This window comes from Carassius gibelio, chromosome A17 (assembly GCF_023724105.1).
Source record: "Carassius gibelio isolate Cgi1373 ecotype wild population from Czech Republic chromosome A17, carGib1.2-hapl.c, whole genome shotgun sequence".
Classification (NCBI taxonomy): domain Eukaryota; kingdom Metazoa; phylum Chordata; class Actinopteri; order Cypriniformes; family Cyprinidae; genus Carassius; species Carassius gibelio.
The window spans coordinates 25,562,165-25,585,064 of NC_068387.1; the positions used below are offsets into that span (position 1 = coordinate 25,562,165).

The 22,900-nt window shown below is 34.4% G+C and overlaps 1 protein-coding gene across 2 annotated transcripts; it reads right to left on the bottom strand.

Annotated features, from left to right (window-relative positions):
- Positions 1-8,539: 8,539 nt before the first annotated feature.
- hao1 (hydroxyacid oxidase (glycolate oxidase) 1) lies at positions 8,540-19,515 on the bottom strand. Of its 2 annotated transcripts, XM_052529874.1 has the most exons (8): positions 19,328-19,512; positions 16,467-16,618; positions 14,872-15,127; positions 12,919-13,094; positions 10,581-10,672; positions 9,135-9,293; positions 8,998-9,067; positions 8,540-8,723 (listed from the first exon to the last, which is right to left on the bottom strand). In XM_052529874.1, the coding sequence occupies exons 1-8, from the start codon at positions 19,462-19,464 to the stop codon at positions 8,656-8,658; spliced, it is 1,110 nt and encodes a 369-aa protein (XP_052385834.1). In that variant the 5' UTR covers positions 19,465-19,512; the 3' UTR covers positions 8,540-8,655. The 2 variants fall into 2 exon arrangements, 1 of the variants encoding a protein (XP_052385834.1); XR_008147440.1 differs by lacking the exon at positions 8,540-8,723 and having other exon boundaries at positions 8,997-9,067; positions 9,135-9,298; positions 19,328-19,515.
- Positions 19,516-22,900: the final 3,385 nt, after the last annotated feature.

Consider the following 22,900-nt stretch of genomic DNA (forward strand, 5'->3'; position numbering starts at 1 on the left):
TTTTATCTTTCAGTTCCAGATGGCTAAAATCTCATCCCACCCTACTTTTTTTTTCTCCATAGTTTAATTGGTCAAATAATTTCTAATTTATTAACATAGCATGATGGAGATGGTGTAGAATAAAACAGAGTGCCAAGAAGAAAACAAAACTCCAAGTTAAAACTCCAGTGTTTAACTTTTTATTGTCATGGCTACTTTTCGTTTCGTTTTTGCAACCAAGCCCTGTCCGTCTAAATATCTGTGTACCTCTTATTCTACTCTGAAGCCAAAGATGCCCAGCTGTGTAGTTTACATTTATTTGTGTACCATGGCTGATGCTCTCTTCCTCTTGGTTTGTTTATGAGCACTATTGCTCGAGAGCCAATGTCCACACACGTCTCAGTTTTTCCAAGCAAATGGTCCCACCCGAATTTGTTTGCTGTTTTAGATACATGTTGCATGTGTATTTCCCTTTAGGGCAACGGCACGTCTGCCAAAGTCCAACTCAGGTAATAGACTATGGAATGCTGACGGGGCCAAAAATCTTTAAACAGAACATGTCTTGACATCCTTCCTGAATAAACAGCACATCTGATGTTTCTATATGTACATACCAACATAACATTGCATCATAAATGCAAATATAATATAAATTGCATTGGCTGCTGTGCATGTTAACAAATAAAAAAAATATATATTTAAGGAATTTTGGCCCCGTCCACCTTCCATATGGACTAGTGACCTGAGGGCAGTTAGTGTATAGGTCATAACAAACCATTACGCATGGCTTTATCTGCCTCACATCTCTTCTTGTTGACACTCGTCCAAACCACTGTCACATCACACGATAATAGCTTGTTAATATGGTGAATATACTTCCTCATAGAGGAAAACCGCAAAACAAATGGCGGATTAGTGTCATATCAATTAAGTGTGGGAGAAGCCTTTTGAACAAGCAGAAAGATATACGACCTGTGTGCGTGTGCTTGTCCACACATTTTGATTAATAGTGTTCGCTAAGTCAAGCATCACGATTACTACTGCTCCGTTTTAGGATTGGTGCATATAATTGTGCTAGTAATTTTCCAAGCTATTGGTTTTCATGATTTGTTTTTATAAATCTCAAAGTTGCATATAAAGAGACTAGAGAGCTCTTAAGGGTACACAAATATTTTTACTTGATGCTATATATAGCACTCCTGCTTTGAAACTCCTTTGCTTTTTGTCCGCACTTGTTTTCAATTTTTCTAACCTAAACTATGATCTTAAATTTGGTGCTTAGCGTCTATGACTCTCAGCCCGCCCTCTGTTCGTTGATTGGACGGCTGGTTAAATCGTCGGGACCATGAACCGAAACAATATTCATGACTTCAAGTTTTACTTTACGTTTTTGTTGCAGAGAATATTTCTTCTATCAATCATGCCGAGTTCAGCAGAGAAGTTCAGATGATTTAAATGTGCTTGTTCCAGCCCCAGACTCTCAGAGGGATATTTCTTTATGAGACACTTTAATGCCTTTCTTCAAAACTCCTCTTTTTTGAGTATGTCTGCCATTATGTGTAAGCCCTATAAAATATTTCAGCTAATTAAAGCAGTGTATCAGCATGCTCGTTTAATAAATCCGTTCTTTTCTGAACGTTGGACTGCATGAACCCATTGCACCTGCACTGTGGGCAGATGCTCAGCAAACGACAGACAGAGCAGATGTGCCAAACTCAAAAGACCGGCCGCGTCCTGAATGCAATATTAGCTTGCTTACTGAATACTGCACAGTTTACCCCATACAGCAAAACATCATTACATGCATTAAAATTGTCTCGACAGATATTTATTTATGCATTTATTGACTGTTTTGTAAATATGTATAATTCAAAAATAGCATGTGACTCAGAACACTTTATTCAACATGTATAGCATGCTACGTTCTTAATTAATTATGTTCACAGATAGGCGTCCTGGCATCATCTCAGAACTGATGTTTTATATAATGAGGCAAAGTAAGATGCTAAAATCCTGGAATGCAAATGTAGACGTTTATCCACTTTTCTTTATAATTTCTGCTCTGAATCAGCTGGTGTTTTGGTGATTTTTAGTGGATGCATAAAGTCAGTTCTCTTCAAGTTCACACAGGTGTCCTAACAGAGGAACCAGGTGTTGTTCATCTTCTTTTTTTTTTTACACTAGAGCCATTGTTTTAGCATTTTAGCATCTTTTTGTCAAATGTTTGGCATGGCTTCCTGTGGTTAAGTGTAGCTTAAGTATGCAAATAAGTGTGCTATTCCGAACGCAGCCAGACCCACGAACACAACTTTTATATTTCTGAACATCTGCACATCTGCTGGTAAATGGGAAGAAAACAGGAATGCAAATCTCCGCCGAACATCTGCTGACCAAAGGCCACATCCCAGCCCAAGAAGAATAAATAGTGCTGGCTGTAATCATCAACAGATATTGATTTTAGATGGATATCGAACAGACGCAGCTGCGTCAGGCGGAGAGCGAGAGACCACATACAATGCTCTCGCTTTCATGTCTTATGGATTCATGCGCTAAACGTCCGTGAATTGACAAACAAAACAGAAAGATCTGTGGGAAATGTTTCGTGAAACAACAGGCCCAGATGTTGGACTCGGACTCGTGGTAGTAAAACACCACAATGACTGAAAAAAAAGAAGAATTCAAGGTTCCACAATTTTGATGTCAACAGATGTGTGCTTTTTCCTCCTTCCCTCCTCTCTCTCTCTCTCTTTCTCTGGTTTGAACGTTCCTCTTGAAACTAAATTTCCTCGAACCGAACCCCCTCCCTCGGCCGTGGCCTGCTGCGGCGTTGCACATGAAGTTGTTATTAATTGCACGCAGCTGTGAGCTCATATCTGAAAACACGTACTGTCATCAGGCCCGTGCGAAAATAAATGGATAATTTGGAGCAATTGTCACTGAGTGTTAAAGAGACACGACGTGTTTTCAAAACTGCTTTCCCCGCAATCATATTTCTTCACCTGGTACGACTTAAACGGTCATTTGAAAAACTCGCACATTCTTACACGTAGAGAACAAAAACAACGAATTTGAGAGTTTCTGTCTGATGAACCAAAAATGTGGGCTGTGTTTGAAATATCATGCTACTCATAATATTTCAGGGGTAGTATGTGAACTGCACGCATGGTTTGCTAAAATGTCCAGTATGCAATTAATGCAATACCTTCCATTTATGTCAACCATAAATTGTAACATGCAACATAACGAGATCATAATGTAGCATGATCACAGCTGACAAAAATAATTTATAATAATGGTTTCCTAACGTTCCCATTAAGTTATGAAAATATTACTTTTGAATGTTCTCTGCACGTTCAAAATATCCAGTTTTATAAATTATAGGTTTTGTTTGTTTTTTATTTGTGTGGTTGTTAAGGGAACATTCCATTTTAGAATTTTGCAACATTATGGCAACGTTGTTTTAGAATGTTCTCTGAAAGTAACATTTATGTACTATAGATTTACATATATATATATATATATATATATATTAGATGAACATCCAACTAAAAGTTACATACATCAAATGTTTCATACATAATAATGTTTTGAGAACATTATTTAAAAAAACATACAACTCCCCAGCTAACAAAAACACATACAAAAAACTTTTTGCTAATGTTTCATTAATTTACATTTAATAAACATTATTTCTGAATGTTTTCTAAATGTTTAAAATGTTTAAAACCATACAAATGTTTCAGAAATAAAACGTTTCATGAACAATGTCTAAATAACGTTTATGTGCAAACGTTTTGAGAACATTAGTAAAGACCAGATAACTCAGAACAAATGCTCTGCTAACATAACTGGAAGAGCGTTTGTTTATAACATTGCCAGAACATTCCTTGTTTGCATCACATTTGCATTTATGCATTTTGTAGAAGTTTTATGAGAAGCAACTTGCATTGCATTCAATTTATATCAGTTCATGCAATCGAACCCATGACCCATGGACCATGGACCCATTTTTTTAGCTAATGAAATACCCTGATGTACACTGTTGCTCATAGTGTTTTTGAAAAATAAGTATGCAGTATACAGTGAGCAAGTATAACACATCCCGAGTGGTGAAACACTGGGAAGGCTTCAGAAGCAATGTATGAAATCACAACATGCACGGTTTGTTTTTCTACTCCCCTTCTTTTCTGCTCGTTTCTCCTCATAGATGCCCGACGTGTCGAGACCATCTTGACGGCCGTGCGTTAGTGTCAGTCCAAAGTTGTTTTAGTGACCCTGAGTGTTAGTTTGAGATCAGTTCTGGTGGGTTCACAATCATGCCTGATCTCCGGGCAGATGACTACTGTGGGAAGTATGATGGAGTAATTACTTGCACATTGATATGGTTTTCCAGGCCATTACATTCTGTGCCACAGGAAGGAACTGCCTTGTTCTGTTTGCCGTATCGCCCATGCCAGATCTTTTAACTCAACTGATTTTCCATCAACAGTTGGGCTTGAAAGAGCAATAAAAGAGTTAATCAGATGCATTTGTTGACATTTAATGAGGGTATAACTCAATGATCTGCACGTCAGGTTTGTTCCTCTTGTGTTTAATGTGTATTTGTTTAATCCCACACCGCAGCATTAATTTAAAGCGCATAAAATGCATCCTGCAAAGATGTTTTCTGAAAAATGAGGAAAAGATGTTTGTCTCGATGAAGAACAGTTGTTTTAAATAATAACCTGCTTGCATTTACAGGGGGAAACCAATAATCAGACGAAGGTTGTTGTTTTTTCACAGATGAGAAGCTAAACATTGCCCTCTCCTGGATATATAACTCTTGTTTGATGAGCCAATCAGAAGGGAGCAGAGTTTTAGGCTCTGTGTAGGTGGCATTTAAAGCATCATTTAAGTGAAGCATGTAACTGTATTGTCTTAATTTATCTACAGCATTTTTAACAGAGAAGCAAATCCCAAAATGCATTTAAACAAGCTCAATGAAAGTATCTCTTTTTATGTGTAATCTTACTTAAACATTACTTGCATGTGCATTGTATTTCTATGCATATTAAAGTAAATGTTTCGGTTGGAATCTAAGGCTAAAAGAGATACTTATTTTTTAAAGAAGTGTATTGCCATACTGAGCTCAAATATACACAGACATAAAAAAAAATATATCTAATTTGCTTTTTGAATAGAAACTCCATGGGCATGCATGCATGCATGCTGCAACCACAGCAAATTCACTTCATACACAATTTATGTTCACTTGTAGCAAAGAGGAATGGAATCGTATGTGAAAGTCATAAGAAATAAAAAATCAGGCTCTTATTCCCTCCTCAGAGAAGCGTCGGGCTCCGGTCCAGGAGAACGAGTCTATGTCTAGACACACAGGTGCAGATCTCTGCCGTCTGAACGCTTGATTCTCCTGACCCTGTGTGTCACAGCAGGACACACCCTGTCCCACACTGACTTCCCCCAGTGGCTGAAGCCTTACACTCCGGACCACAGCCAGACACTGGATTTCAGAAACAGACACGCAGACCGTCGCAGCGTTAGCTTGCCAGATCACGGCTGAACAAATCTAGACACACTACAGCTGAGATACACACAACACCAAGGGCTTCATTCACAAGCTCAAATGTTTGTAAAGTTGAATTCTTACAATTATGGGCTTGTTCATTTCCCTAACCCTGAGTATGAGCAAGAGTAAACACTTTTTGTTTTATCCAGCTGTATTTACTCAATGCAACAAGATTTGTTTTTTTCTATACCCACTGCACTGAAAAAAAAAAAAAAAGATTTTGCCATTCCAACTCCGATTTTATTTTATTTTTTTTATTTTTTGTAGACATAACTAACTTTTTATACATTTTACTGGCCTTCAATTAAGCTGAGATTCAAATGAACTAGTATAACTGCTGCTTCAACACAAACAGTGCATGTTGAAATAACTATATGACACAGAGAAGAGTTTAAGAAAATAGAACAACGTTTTTTACAGTGTGTATAAACTATTGTATTCAATTACAATTCAAATGAGCCTTTATTTTTGTATTTTCAATGTATTAATAAATTCTAGTTTTTAGGAATTTATTTATATTCGTTTATTACATTTATTAGTTATTTAATTCTGTTTTATTTAGTACAGTTTTACATTTAGTAATTCTAGTACTTCAACAAACCTATTTTCAGTTCAATTTCAATTTTATAGTTTTACATTTATATGTTTCTAATTTTATATTATTACATTTTTATATTTTTCTATTATTTTTAGATTTTATAATATTTTATGTCACCTAATATTTAATTATTTTTTTAAATAAATAAGTAATTAAAAACAATTGTTTTAATTGTAATCAACATTATTTTAATTTCGTATATTTTATATTATTTTCATATTTCATGTATTTTTCATTTAATATATATATATATATATATATATATTTTTTTTTTTTTTTTCTTAGAATTTTCAGAAAGTACTAACAACACTGCGCTGGCGATGTAAGAAGTTGAGTGCATTGCATCATGGGATGAATTATACCACACACAGCATGCTTTGGTTATAAAGCCAATTTTTACTAGTAAGTAATCTAGATATTTTCTGTTCCCACAATACTGTTGCAAAAATAGTAGTTTTGTAGTATGCCATTCTGAGTATCTGCATGCAGGGCTGGTGCCATGAGCGGAGAAGTTCCTTCTCTCTCGATGAGCCACTTTTGTTTTCTTCACTTTGGTTTGTGTGTTTGAACAAGTGCCCTCCTCTGGTCAGACAAAAACGTCTTGTTAAGCGAAACCTCTGCTAACTTTTATGGGTGATGCGGTCTCTGTGCTATTTGCAAACGCTCAAACAAATTAGAATAACAGCTGTGTGATGCGGGCGCATTTCGCTCAGATTCTTCATGGCCACACAGTGTTTCTAAATGATATCCTTCAATGCAGCTCTATTTCTGCGGCCTGCAGGCGAGGTTATATTGAGATAACTGGTGACCTGGTGTGTCTTCACTAGTGATATGACGGCTGGAGATCAACAAGGGTGATTATTTTTCATATAGCCACTGTAAATATAACTGCATTGGATAACAAAGCAGCAAAGCAAGAGATCATCTGTATGCATATGCAATTGATTTTAAACATTTGTATCTAATGCACAATCATTTGGAGCCACTGTTTTTATCATCTAAGTTTTTAGGTTGCAGGTAAACAATGTGAAACCTCTTGAAATCTCATAAAGAGTAGCAGGAGCTCACTTCCCCTTTCTGGCCCCTGCACACAAGTAGGTGGTTCAAACAAAGTGTTAGGTGCTAATAAACAGACCCTGACAAAGTTTGTTTTCCTGTGGAGAGTAAATGCATATAATGGCTTCATTCAGGTCCTGTGGTTCAGCCATGGAAAGAGCTAGTAAAGAAACCCCGTGCCTTGTGTGTGACCTTTCTGAACCTCTCACAAACCTGTTTGCCTTTAGGGCCCCGTGGAGGGGAAATTAATATTCATGAGAAGCTTGCTGCAGCAACTGTACGGCAGGGAAACCGTTCACATTACTGTAATGAAAAAGAGAAATACAAATGACAAGTACTGTACGAGGAAATCATGCATGGAGGAAAAACAACAGTAACATCAATTATGAAGTAGTCATTTACTGTTGTTTCTTTTAGAGGAAATGTATTACTGTACGACAAATGCTCTTGCATTTATTAAACAGTTTGCTCTTAAGTATAACATTTTCTTACCATATGCATCTTTGTGTGGAAAATAGCTGCGAAATGACAATGAGTAAACAATGGCAAAATGTTTGTGTTATATAGTTTTTAATAAAAATTATTAAGTAATTATTATTATTATTATTTTCATTTATTTATTTATTATTTTTATTATTTAGTTATTTATTATTATTATTATTTTTTTTTTTTTTTTTTTTTTGTGGAAGCCTGTTTCCACCACAGGATAAAAATATAAAAAAGGTAATTGTGAGGTAAAAGGTCACTTATCTCATAATTCAGACTTTTGTCTAGTAATTCAAAATTTTTTGCAAACAATTATGAAATTACACATTTTTTTTTTTTGTATTATTAATTTTATTTAATTTTATTTAGTTATCTATTTTTTGTTGTTTGTTTACACCATGGAATAAAAAAAATAATTTCTTTTTTCTCGCAATTGAGACTTCATATTTCATAATTCTAACTTTTCTAACTTTCATATTTTACATTTAATTTTTTTATTATTTTAGTTAATATTTCTGTAATTTTGCAATGTGTTTTTGCCATTGTTATTAGTCTTCTTTTTCAAAATATCTTTTTAAATATGCTTTTATATATATATTTTTTTATATAAAATAAGTTTTAGTTAACAGTAATAACCCTGCATGGTTCATGTTTAGGTGAATTATGCCTAAAAATCTCTTTTTCGTTTTGTTCCCAGTGTCCGGACAGTGAAGAAAACTGGAAGAGTCACAAAACTGGTTTGGGTTACTAAACATTGCCTGCTTCCAGTAAACAGGAAGGATTACTGCTGTCAGGCAGGGTACGTCTGTACAAACCACACGCCTTTGATGCATTTATTCAAACTTTTACACGAATGACTTGCACAAATGTTTTATTCATGATGCTAAATCTGTCGTGCCCAAATCCTCTGGGTTCATTTGATTTACACAAGTCGGTCCAGTCACAGACATACATGAAATCCCCCAGCGCATTAAAACCTTGAAATGAGTTCAGATCTTCTCAAAAGGGATCTTTTGACTTGCTTCAGTGAGAGACATCCTGCCAGAAGACAACAAACAGAAAAAACTATATCAAATACACTTGTTAATTTATTTATTTTTTTAAGTAGTATTTTTCAATATTTTTATATAGTACGTAGTTCTGTTTATACATTTTACTGTAATTATTTTTACTTTAAATCAATTAAAATAATTTAATTAATTATTTTATTTAATATATTTAGTAACTTTTTTTTTAATATTTTTTACTTTTTTTTTTTTTTTTTTTTTTATAATACTTTTCATGTACAGTAGTAGTGCTCAAACCCATCTACCTGTAAGCGCCAATGCAAGGTGAAGTTCCTCACGCAGTATTTGGAGAACATTACTGACTCCTTTGTCACCCTATGGACAGAAAGTCAGACATCAGAACTAATGCATGTCCAGTAATTCAATATTTACTGTGTTTTACCTCGCAGGCGAGCGCCCACAGGACGGGTCTCCCTACAAACACAGCCTTTGCTCCCAGAGCCAGAGCCTTCAGCACATCTGTGCCCTTACGAACCCCACCGTCCATGAAGACCTCCACCTTTCCTTCAACAGCCTCCACGACCTCGGGCAGAGCGTCGATCTGCACTGACATACACCATCACATTACTGGAGGTTACTGCTTAAAGGCTCTTTCATTCTCAGTTATATACTATAATATTTACGATTCCCTTCAAAGTCTCTTCTGTTCATTTATCTGATCAAAAATGCATTAAAAATAGTGAAATATTATTAGAATTTCAAATAACAGTTTTCTATGTGAATATATTGTAAAATGTAATTTATTTCAGTGATCAAAGCTGAATTTTCGGCATCATTACTTCAGTCTTCAGTGTCACGTGATCTTTCAGAAATCATTCTAATATTCTGATTTGCTGTTCAGTAAACATTTCTGATCATTATTAATGTTGAAAGCAGTTACAGCTGCTCAATATTTTGGTAAAAAAGTACCGTTCAGTAGTGTAGGGTAAGATTAAAAGTAAAAAAAAAAAAACTTTTATACATGAAGGACGCTTTCAATTGATCAAAAATTACAGTGAGGACATTTATGATGTTTCAAATTATTTATTTCAAATAAATGCTGTTCATTTGAATTTTTTATTAATCAAAGATTTTTATTAATCCTAAAAAAAATGTAATTAATTATAACAATTCAACAACAATATATAGCAGTAAAAACTCTTTTCAACATTGCTAATAATCAGAAATGTTTCTTAATTGAGCAGCACATCACTATATTATAATGATTCATGTAGATCATGTGACGCTCAAGACTGGAGTAATGATATTGAAAATTCAGCTTTGCGTCACAAGAATAAATTATATTTTACAAAATATTCCCATAGAAAACAATTATTTGATATCCTAATAATATTTCACTATTTTTAATGTATTCTTGATCAAATAAATGCAGCCTTGGTGAGCAGAAAAGGCTTCTTTTAAAAAACGTTTTCAGTATGTTCACTATCAAAACTTTGTCTTGTGTTTCTTGTCTTACAGTATATCGTTTCTCCATAATTGGTTATCACAGAAAGTTCTAGAAGGATAGAGCTTCAGTAAATCATCATCAGCACTAATTATAGATCATAAGATAAAACCCAATTGTTGGATGACCTGGAGCAGATACACCATCTCTGCATCTATATTCAGAACGCTCTGCACGCTCAGTTGATGTTCTTCAGTTTTGAAGACCACTATGTGCTCATAAAACTTGCAGTTGTATCCAAACCTTTGTTTGGTAAACCAGGGACCGTATTTCACACTATCAAAGATGCAATTCACAGGCTGCAGAGGATAGTTTGCAAAGAGGTTTTGTGGGTTGGAGGTCTCTGGAGAACAATAATGCCTCATTTCTTCAACAGACACTTACGGTGGCTGGAACTCCATCAAGTTGTCTTGCTCCGTGGTTTGACACAAGTATTCCATCCACCCCGTACTTCAGAGCTTCTTTGGCATCTTCAGCTAAAATGGCAAGATTCACCATGAGCAGAGCATTAATTACTGCGGTTCTTCTCAAGCAGTTTTGCTTTTTTTCTCATTCTTAAATTTGGAGGCAAAATCTTTTGCATGGGGGAAATTATGGTACATTGCAATTATGGTACGCAGTACTGTATTTATCTGTATTTAAAGGACTAGTTCACCCAAGGATTAAAAAAATCTGCTCACCCTTGGGTCATGCAAGATGTAGATAGGTTTGTTCCTTCATCAGATTTGGAGAACTTTAGCATTGCATCACTTGCTCAGCAATAAATGCTCTGCGGTGAATGGGTGCCGTCAGAATGAGAGTCCAAACAGCTGATAAAAACATCACAATAATCCACAAGTAATCCACACTTCTCCAGTCCATGTTTGTAAGAAACAAATCCATCAACAGGTTTTTTTTTTCTTCTTCAAACTGAGTCCATAATCCATAATAATGCTCCCTTCACTGAAAAAGTCCATCTTTTGTTGTCTCTCACATAAAAAAAACAGCCACATATTTGTGTTTTGGCTTGTAAATGGTGCTTGATCTGTGCAGATTTCTCTCCTGATTCAGTCCAGACCTCATTTTCCCTGAAGGAAGCATTATTATGCATTATGAACTCATATTTTAGCCAGAAGCAACAGTTTTAAGTTAAAAACATCTTAATGATGGATTTCTTTCAGCTTTTTCAAGACATTCACTGATAAACTGGAGTGCTGTGGATTATTGTGATGTTTTTATCAGCTGTTTGGACTCCCTTTCTGACGGCACCCATTCACTGCAGAGCATTTATTGGTGAGCAAGTGATGCGATGCTACATTTCTCCAAATCTGATGAAGAAACAAACTCATCTACAGTTCAGATAGCATTGTAAGCAGGTTTTAATTTTTTGGATGAACTATTTCTTTATTTCAATCATTACTTTTACTATTGCATTTACTCATTACAAAGACTTGCTCAATTTATTTTGCAAAGGAAAGCAGCTACAGAAAATGTGAAAAATTAACTTTACATAGTGTAATTTAATTTCCCAAGGTCTGTTCTGTTCGGAAAAATCCCGAAAATGATTAAATAGCGTTTTCCTTTCAGCCGAGGCCAACAGGAAAGGATGCACTTTTCAAGGAAAATTATGTTCCACACATGAGCTAAAATAACTAATGGTGTTCCCCAATTACTTTTTCCTCCCTCAACATACATTTCTGAGTTTGTCAGGGAACAGATTTAAATCCTTTGAACTACACTGAAATAAAAAGATTTGGTGTGTGTGTGTGTGTGTGTGTGTGTGTGTGTGTTCGCTCTCTTATATTTACAGAATGTGCTATTTCCAGAGCCAAAGAGAAGATAAAAGTTTATCTGAAGACACAATAACTGCAGTAAAGCTTCTAGACATTTCTGAGATAACCTCAGCGCTCACAGACTGACTGTTTTTTCCTAACGGGAGATAAATGACACATTATCTTTAATTAGTGGCCCCTCGCTGACAGACGGGGGTCGTCCTGATAAGATTATGCAAATAGGTTGTTCTGTGAGCATTTCACACGCTTAAAAATAAAAGTTCCAATTAGAACTAAAAAGTTAGGACTTTTATTCTGAAGTTCTTTGGAAAACTGGTGCATTAAAGAATCCATAAATTAATAAACAGATCTTAAAAACCTTTTAAGATAAATTTAAAATTTTCAATTCAATAAAGGGGTAAATTTATTGATACACATATCTTAATTTAATTTAAATTATTTTATCTTATTTTATGATTTAGTTTGATTTATATTATGTTATTTATATTTGTTTTTATTTTAATATATTTTATGTTTTTATATATTTGTTTATATTCTATTTTATTCATATTATATTTTATCATATTTAATGTATTTGTGACCTTGGGTTTTGAAAAGGTGGTTTAAAAAAAGGTATATTTTATATTTTATTTAATTTTAAGTAAAAATAAACATTGTCACTAAATCTTTGTTTGACTGTCTCTAAACCTCACTTTAATTTGTTTTAGATATTACACATGATGTCACTGCATTAGAAGTCTGTCTGAATCCAGTTTTCTGGACAGCTTTCAGATATAGTCACAGATGATGTAAGTGCAGGTTTATTATTATTGTATTACTTTGTTAGGTTATTTATGTTGCTATGCTGCATTTGAAGCCTGTCTGAATCCAGTATTCTGTCAGCGCTTTCGGACACAAGCACACATGACACGACAGCTCCTCCAATCACCAAACACAACAGGACGGCTCACCTGTCAAAACCCCTTTGACCACCACAGGCAGCGAGGTCATTCTCTTCAGCCACGCGATGTCGTCCCACTTCACCGTGGCATCTATGGCCTGAGTTACGTACACCGCCAGGCCGCTGTCCTCCCCGTAACCTTTTTTTGAGGAGAACGCTAAATCGGGGGTCTCGAAATTAGCCATTCTGGGGGAAAAAGAAATTAAAATAAAATGAGAATGCAAAATGGAATTAGTCTTGTGAGTGTTGTTTTTGGTCGGGGTTTTATCCAAACAGCAGAGCTCACGCTCAAAGGCACCTTGTTGCCCCTGCTGCTCTCTGATTTGTGCGGCCGAGAGAAAGTCTCCCGGAGGGTTGAGATGAAGTTCATGTTGTGTCACCGCTGATGGAAACGGAGGCAGTTGTGCTGAAATATACAGTGGTGGGGCCGTGATGCTTTTTTAGATTTCAAGTTGCCGTAATTCACCTCGTGGGATCCGGAGCAGGAAGGCTTTACTTTCATGAGGGCATTTTTATAGTAGGCCACTGTTGGCATATCTGTAGAACCGCTGATATCTGAATGTTTCCCCACATACGAAACATAATATAGCGAGTGTTGACGGAGTATTAATCCCCACGAGCGGTGTGATCTACTGTACGCTTCCCCGGTTCAGGAGAGAGATTTCTGTTTCCATAAATACATAAAGCTTTGGTTTTCAAGGGACGACGAACCTGTAAAATAATCTGTCCAACAGGATGAGAAAACTAAGGTTTTGTTTAAGAAGAAACCTCACAAGAATTGTAAAAGTAAAAGTTTTTACATGCATTAAATAAAAACTGAAATGTTTACAATACAGCATTTGTTTGACTAGAAAGGTGTTAATAAAGATGCTTCTATATTGTAGATATTGCAATTATTTACACTTTATAGTATTTATATGGAACGCCTTCATTTACTTCACTATATTACAATTAAATCTAATCTAATTTTGACAAACTATATATCGTTGGAAAGGTCTAAGACTCCCAAATATATATTTTACCAATGTTTTTTTTTTTTTAAATGATGTAGGAAAAGTAATAGATTCATGTGCACCCTCAAAAATCTACATTATAACAGGAAAAAAAAAGACATCTTCATTGCATTCATTATATTTTAGAAATCATCCGAAATTATATATATATCAACTGAAAACTTCAAATCTCAAAATTCATCCTTTAAAACCCATTTTAAAATCAGACATTGCCTTACCATTTAAAAGCTACATCTGTATCGTGTTACAAAATGTTTTCATTCATGAATTATAAAAATGTAAGTTTGGATCGTGCACTATAAAGTCTATGTTAAAAAAATGTGAGTGGCAGTTAAGGGGTTAAAAGTAAGTATTAAAGCATCTAGAGTCTGTTAGCACATTATGTGGTTGCCAGGGCATTGGTATGCAGTGTCTAAGATGAGTAAAGTTGCAGATTTCTTAATATAGATTGATATATATTGCCAGGACTTTGTTATGCAATTGCTAAGGTGATTAAAATTCAGAGAGCATCATTTCTAAATGTATGACATTGCATTTAGGGAGTTTTGAGCAGTTGTCAGGGTGTTTCCTTGGGATAAATTGTAACAATGTGTCTTGGCTCTAATTTGATGCTGTAAAAAGATGATGCAATCACTTGTTGATTGTAAAAAAACAACAACAACATTGATATTTCCAGTGATATGCAGCAACTAAAGCATAAAATTGTAATATATAATTATAGATCTGACCATGTGAATCTTTGGCCCAAAAGAAAACCTCCGGAGCAGCAGAAAAAGTTACACTCAAATCACCAGTTGTTGATTCAGATCGGGTTACTCTGTGTATATTCTGATTTCAGATCAGATGAACAATTCACACTGTGTTTGTGAGTTTACAAACACAACCAGCGATGTCTGTAAAGCTTGCTTCTGGCACGCACACACGTGACGTGTGGTTGTCTCAGCGTTTACCTCAAATGAGAGGGCAGCTTAAATCGGTTGCGCACGTCATCACGTCGCCTGCCAAGATAAGGTGTGTCCACTGTGACAAAGATACCCTTATACCCGGCCTCCTCGGCCCTCCTGACCAGAGACTGAGTCAGCGCTCTGTCTTTATAAATGTACAGCTGCATCCAGCGCACGGCTCCAGGTGCGGCCTGCGCTACTTCCTCTATGGTGGAGGTGGCCCATGAGCTCAGCATCATCCCCGTGTCACAGGACAGACAGGCTGTGGATGGGAAGAGACAGAGGACCAGTCAGAACAGCAGGGTGATTGTCATAAGGGGGGGGGGTGGGGTGGCTCACAAGATACTGAATGGTCATGGGTTCCAACTTTCAAAAAGGGGTGATCCTTAAACTGTGTGACCTTAAGTGTGTGGGATCTGCTCAGAGATAACAGATCCTTCACAAAGTGCCAAGCTAACAAGTTTCTGCTTAAGCTCTACTAGAATTTAAATAATTTCAATAAAACTGTGGTCATTTTGTATTCACTATTACTGACAGGAATACAGAAGTATGGAAGCCCATTTCTGCTGCAAAAGAAAAATATATATATATATGATATAATTTTTTTTTGAAAATATAGAGAATAAAAATACAATGTTTTAAAATAAAAAAATCTAAAAATTATTAGATTTAAGAAAATCTAAATTATGAGATTAAGTATTATGTCCTAATTGTGACTGTTCATTTCATAATGACTTAGTATGTCCTAAGTTTTACTTTTTAATTCATAATTGTGATTTAGCATGTGATCATTTAAACTTTTTATCTCATGATTGACTTGTACAGTATGTCATTAATTTTGATGTTTTATCTCATAATTATTAAAATTCATGTAATCATTTTAACCATTTATTTCATAATCATCACTTAATTTCATAAATTCAACTTTTTATCTCATAATGATGACTTATGTAATAATTTTGACTTCTTATTTTGTATAATAATGACTTAACATGTGAGTATAACGAAGTATAACTTAATATCTCAATTTATATATTAAATCTTAATATTAACATATCAGTTTTATCTCTTTTATATCATAATTATGACTTGGTGTGTCATAACTTCAACTTCTTGTCTCATAATTATTGCTTTGTGACTAATAACTTTGGCTTTTTAGGTAATAGTTTCAACCATTATCTCATTTATTTTCTTCTTTTTTTCTCTCACAATTTTATGGTATAATTTTGACTTTTTATCTCATTTTATTTCATAATTATGAAAGCACATCTTGATTATAACATAATTATGTCATACGTGTAATAATCTCTCATTTCTATCTCATAATCGACCGTGTCATAATTGCAGCTTTTTATGTCATAATCATGACAAGAAATATTTTGGATTTTTTTTTATAATTTTTATAATTATAACCTGATATTTGTATTTTTTTTTTTTTTTTTTTTTATGGCACAAATGGACCATCATACTATGGTAACGGTGATCCATTTTTGTAAGGGTTGTTTAAGTGTGATTGGGGGCAGGAGATACTGTAGAATGTAGGAAAGACTAATGGCGCCACCATGTGGTCAGAGGAAGTTAAAGGTGTCTTGGTGTCTGACCTCTTGCAGTGGCCGTCTCTCCATCAGGATGTGCCATTCGCTGCATAGCAGTAGCTGCCACACAGATGGGCATACTGACTCTCTGTCCCAAAACTGTGGTGGACATGTCCACTGTGGACACGTCTCTGAGCACACGAGGGTAAATGCACCACCTGCAGGACACAGCAGTCACAATTCATATTTCAGAAATAAAAACCTTATATAATAATTAAATATAGATGCAACCGGGAATGGGAGAGTTTACTTGTAATTTAATTATAGTCATTTTTTAGACACAATCTTAAAGTCTTTACTTAAAGAGACCTTAAGAGATCAGCGGGGCATGTTGTCCCATTATAGATTATATGTTGATACATGAAATACAGTCTAAAGTTAAATGTTAAATCTCTTAAAAAAGTCTTGGCTCAATCATTTGCGAAATTTGGTTCCTATACCAAAAAATTATAATAATTCTGCATTTGTATTAAAGGCGATTTAAAGCATTTCCAGCTAAACATATTCACTAAAAGAATTAAGAAACACAATTGCAACTAGCTACTTCTTCTGGAAACCCTGTTTATTAATGGATTCAGTGTTTGTTTTTTTCCTGCATGAGTTGTGTATGACTTCAGCCCTGACGGTCACTCAATTTTGTGTTAATATTTGTGTTCATTCTATGACTCATCGGGTCTGACCACAGCTCACTTAACTTTCACAACGCGTGTTTGTAACCTGGAAGGACGTCTTGTTTGCACATTTTATAAATATGCATATATGACTAATATATATGTATGACTAATACAGTGGCATTCCTCATCTGAACAGTGACTTTGCTGACACTGCTGTAAGGCCGTGTTTAGGTCTCTAGGGTCCGTCTGCCCACCCACACGAATGCTCCAGGCCAAGATAAACGCACATAATTATAACTGGCCTTAACTGACCCCACACAACCCAGAGAGACTGTCTAAAATTAGGTCGAAACATTAAGAAGAAGTGTAATTCTAGTCAACATTGTGATAGGCTGACTCAAACTATTACAGACTGACTCATGTTGGAGTTCTGTGTTATTACCTGTTTGGTCATTTTTAACGTTGTTTAATTTCTCTCACATATTTGTTTATATATACAAAGTGCCTTTTAAATAGGATTTATAGACAATTATAAATCAGAAGATCATATTTCAGGAAAAAGTGTCCTTTTCTGAATTTGATAAAGAAATGTCAATAAACAGGTTTTCAATGTGAGTACATTTCCCCATATTGTGTGACAACATGCCGCATCACATGTTTTCAATTAACAGTTGTGTGTGTGTGTGTGTGTGTGTGTGTGCATGTGCATGTGCGTGTGTGTGTGTATGTCATTACTGTAACAGTATGAAAGCCAATTTCTGCCGAATATATATATATTTTTTTATCATACTTTGAAAAAATTCAAAAAAAATTTAAATTATGAGATTGAAAAACATAAATTTATGAAATAAAAAGTCAAATGTATGACACAAAGAGCCAACATAATGATATGTCACAATATGTGTGAAACATTTATGAAACATTTAACATTAATATATTTAAATATATATGTATATTTAAAGTGTCAAAACTTTTTGTCACAGTTATGGCTTTTTACATCATAGAGTAGTTTTGTATTCGTTTCAATCATCATAATTATGACTTATAAACTGTTATATCATAATTATGATTAGTATGTCAATTTCAACTTTTTGTCATAATTATGTATTCATGTTATAATGTCAACTTTAGTCTAATTTTTATCTCATTTTCATAGTCATGACTGAGCACATCACAACCATGACTATATTTTTATTTATCTAATGATTTTGACATTTTATGTCAATTGTAACCTGTATCTCATTCTTATATCTATTATTTCATATTTGACTTAGTATGCCATAATTTTGACTTTTTGTGTCATAATTTGAACCACGTCTTCATTTCTCTCTCTCTTTTTTTTTGTCATAAGTATTACTTAGTATGTCATGATTTAGTTTTTTTTTTTGTTTTTTTTTTTTAGAAATTTGCCTTGAATTAAACCCTGTGAGATTTTGAATGTGATAATTAGCCCCTGTAAGAGATATTTGTTGCTATCAGGTAATAGTTGGCTCTTTTGCTCATACTTTTGTCTTGTCATTATGTTTTTCATTTAGCAGACACTTTCATTCCTGATCAAATTGTCTTACGCCTGGACAAACGTGTGCTTACGTGTTCAACGGAATCAGATCATCTTTGAACCTTTAACTCTTGGGTTAGAAGGCCAGATTTTTAACTACACTAAGACACACCACTCATTTTAGATGGTTAGAAACGTCATAGACCTCTTGGTATATATATATATATATATATATATATATATATATATATATATATATATATATATATATATATATATATATATATATATATATATATAAATTAGCAGTTTGATAGCACGTAATGTCAGATGCATGATTTGTAATTGAACTGTAATATAATTATCTTCGGTAGTATCCGAAGTAAAAAATAAAATAAAAAATGTCTAGAAGGAAACTGTACTTAGTTATAATGAAAATACTCTCTTTGCAAAACATCTTAATGTTTTAAAAATGTACTTTATTTTTTAATGCAAAATATAATTTCCTTTTTTTTTTTTGGAGGTAAGCTACACTAACATTTGTTATAGGATTTACTTTTGTAAAGGATTTTCAAGTAAATTTCACAAATACTAATAATAAAGCTGAAAATACACATTGCATTAAATGTGCAGTGGTCAACCCGACAGGTTTTTGTAAAGATTCACACTTACAGTATATGCCTTTCTTCATGTCTTCTCTGTAATGAAAGTTTTCAAATCAGAAGACGTTTATATGATGACGAACGGTCACATACCTGGCAAACGCTGCTACATTATCACGCAGAGTTTGCTGCTCGTCTGCTCCTGAGAAATAATAATCAAACACTGCCTTTGGTAAAAGTCTTTGAGCTTGACGCTCATAGTCACTGACACACACCAACGAGTCTGACATGTTTCCACTGATGAGACTCAGAGCTCTTCAGCCAGCTGGATTTCACCAGGATCAGAGACACACTGATCAATTATTAACTCTCTCAAGTTAACTTTCTGCATGCTTTCAACTAATGTTTATCCAGCATCGGACCCTTTGCCCCGTCACAGCTATAGGGGCTTCTGTCATTGATATGTGAACAGCCAACACAGAACTGAGTAAAAATCAATGCTGTCTGTACATAATGGTCAAGTAAGAGATTTAAATTAAAATGAACAATTTAATATGACAGGAACAATGTGTCATTGGGTAAAAATCAAAATAATTTTTTAGCATAAAGCAAATTATTAATTTATAATATTATAATGACATTATTTTCTTGATAATTTCATTATGGACATGCATCGGGATGTTTTACTTTTGAATTTGTTTGTATGTTTTGTTTGTATGAATTATTCACAAAGGTAATAATCATGCATCCAAATGTTTGTTTGTAAAAAAAGAAAGAAGAAGAAAAAAAAAAGGAATTTCTATCATGATGCAAATCTTGATGTAATTAATTTGACCAATTATTATATAATTTATTATTATTGTTAATACATATTTTAGATATTTTTATTTATTTATATATATTTTTTAAATTGAATTAATTAGGTTTAGGATTATGTAATGGGACTGATGAGTCTTGAGACGTGTGGATCCATGTGCAAGCTTTTATTACACAGTTATCGCTAGGGGAGGGATACGTGCAGAACAATCCTCGGCTGTGTGTGAAAGGACGTCCAATGCTTATAAACCGTGTTGGATAATTGTGCTATGTGTGTGTAATTAGTGGCAGCTGTGTGTGATTGTTATCAGGTGATTGTGATTGGTGGAATGAAGCATGGGAAATGTAGTCCAGGGTGTACTGAGAGTCTGTGTTGTGGATGATGATATATATATATTAGGTATATACAAACAGGGTAAATAATGTTTTGATGTTTTGATTTAAAAGATACTTAACTCTAAACATCAACGGAACTCTAACAAATAACAGTTTTTACAATAGTGCTCTCATTATAAATTTACCCTATATGACAGTAGATATTAATGTTCTGCATTTCTGTTTTGAGCTGCGCGCGCTGAAGATGACCAGTAGAGTGACGCATTTGATAGCATGTTTTTAATCAATAGGATTAAACTCATAATTTCATGTACAATACTCTTCGTTATTTATACAACATAACGTTAATATTAAGACTCATAGGCTATCTGCAAAAAATATATATATATATATATACATTTAAAGTGTCATAACTTTTTGTCACAGTTATGGCTTTTTACATCATAGAGTAGTTTCAACTTTTGTATTAGTTTTGTATTCGTTTCAATCATCATAATTATGACTTATAAACTTTTATATCATAATTATGATTAGTATGTCAATTTCAACTTTTTTGTCATAATTATGTATTCATGTTATAATGTCAACTTTTGTCTAATTTTTATCTCATTTTCATAGTCATGACTGAGCACATCACCACCATGACTATATTTTTATTTATCTAATAATTTTGACATTTTATGTCAATTGTAACCTGTATCTCATTCTTATATCTATCAAAAAAAAGCCTGAATGCAAATGAATGTGTCTGCGTGGCTCTGAATGAACTCATTTTGTGGACGCGTTCTTCACGAAACAATGTGCAGAAACACGGCAGCTAAACTCTACAAATTCACAGCGTTTTATTATAATGGTCTTCTCATCATAATAGTATTTATATAACAGTCCCAGTCATAGCTATTAATATTCTGCATTGTAGTTTGACTTGCTCTTGCTGCGCGCTGAAGCAACGCTAACTCACGACCAATTGATAAGTATTTTACGAGGTGGCTTATTCATACAAATTTGTACAACGATTTGTCTACGATATTTCTAAACCCCAGTGACGGTTAGGTTTATGGGCAGGGTTAGGTGTAGGTCATTCGTACAAATTCATACGAATTGTGCAACTCGTAAAATGCATACGATTTGGCAAAAATCGTATGAATTTGTACGAGTGTGGTCGTGAAAAATTTACGAATTCCCGTGACATCATGTTGGCTGAACCAAACACATTTCATATCAGATAAATAATATATCCACGATATATATACACCGGCTGAAATGTTTTGAAATCACTTGTACCCTACCTGTTCGAAAAAAATCCAGTCTCTGCCCGTGTCAGTTCGAGTCTTGGTATAAATCCCTGCCGCCAAGATGCTCTTCTGTCGGTCATGGATTATGGAAAGTGAAATATTAATCTATAGGGGTGGTAGCACTTAAAGTTTTTTATTTGAAGCTTCTTTATTTTCAGATTCTTATTCCCGGCTTTATCATAATAGGCTGCCTATTAACTTATTGGGAGAAAACCACAAGTTCTATGTGAATTCAGACTTTTGAGCGCTCACATATAGTCAGAATGGCATAATAATAACAGCCCGTGGATATTCGACTGTAGATTTATATATATATATATAGGAGTGGTATATGTTGCAGCCATACTTCTGACAGGTTTGAGATTCTCCCTTCTGCGAGTGTAAATCGTGGCAGTTTTTCTCCTTCAGCGTGTGTAGGATGTTGAGATGTGCGTCTCTTCTCAGCCTCCTCTGCAGCTTTACGTAACAGCATTACAGTGCTTCACAACAGCTGCTTACACCTCGACTTCAAGACTTACTACCAAACTTCATATCACTTTCACTGCACCTTCTCCTCAATGTAAAGATCCAAATGGCTTTTTTTTTAAGAAAATTAATACAATACAACATGCAATACTGTAGTCATTTTTTTATGTAGAAAGCAAAGATAAAGAAAGGATGGGAGTGTTTACTGTGTAAATACATAAGCCCCTGGAGGAAGGATTAAGGCAGATAAGTAAAATAAAAACAATGAAAAAAAGACAGTAGTTTTTGATTCATTTTGCTTATAGGATCAGTGGACTGGAGTGTAACATCTTTTTCCACTTAATCTATTAAAGGGATAGTTCACCCAAAAATCATAATTATGTCATTAATAACTCACCCCCATGTCGTTCCAAACATGTAAGGCCTCCTTTTATCTTCAGAACACAGTTTAAAATATTTTAGATTTAGTCGGAGAGCTCTCAGTCCCTCCATTGAAGCTGTGTGTACGGTCTACTGTCCATGTCCAGAAAGGTAAGAAAAACATCATCAAAGTAGTCCATGTGACATCAGAGGGTCAGTTAGAATTTGTTGAAGCATCGAAAATACATTTTGGTCCAGAAATAGCAAAAGTGACGACTTTATTCAGCATTGTCTTCTCTTCCGGGTCTGTGTGAGAGAGAGTTCAAATCACAGCAGTCTGGATATCCGGTTCGCAAACGAATCATTCAGTTCACCAAATCGAACTTAATCGTTTTAAAAGGTTTGCATCTCTAATACGCATTAATCCACAAATGACTTAAGCTGTTCACTTTTT

Coding starts and splice junctions, on each gene's coding strand:
- hao1 (XM_052529874.1), bottom strand. CDS start 19,464: ATGTCAGACTCGTTGGTGTGTGTCAGTGACTATGAGCGTCAAGCTCAA. Junction 15,128..16,466: donor AGAGACGGCCACTGCAAGAG/GTCAGACACCAA, acceptor TCCCATCCACAG/CCTGTCTGTCCTGTGACACG. Junction 9,068..9,134: donor TGTGGGCGCTCGCCTGCGAG/GTAAAACACAGT, acceptor TTCTGTCCATAG/GGTGACAAAGGAGTCAGTAA.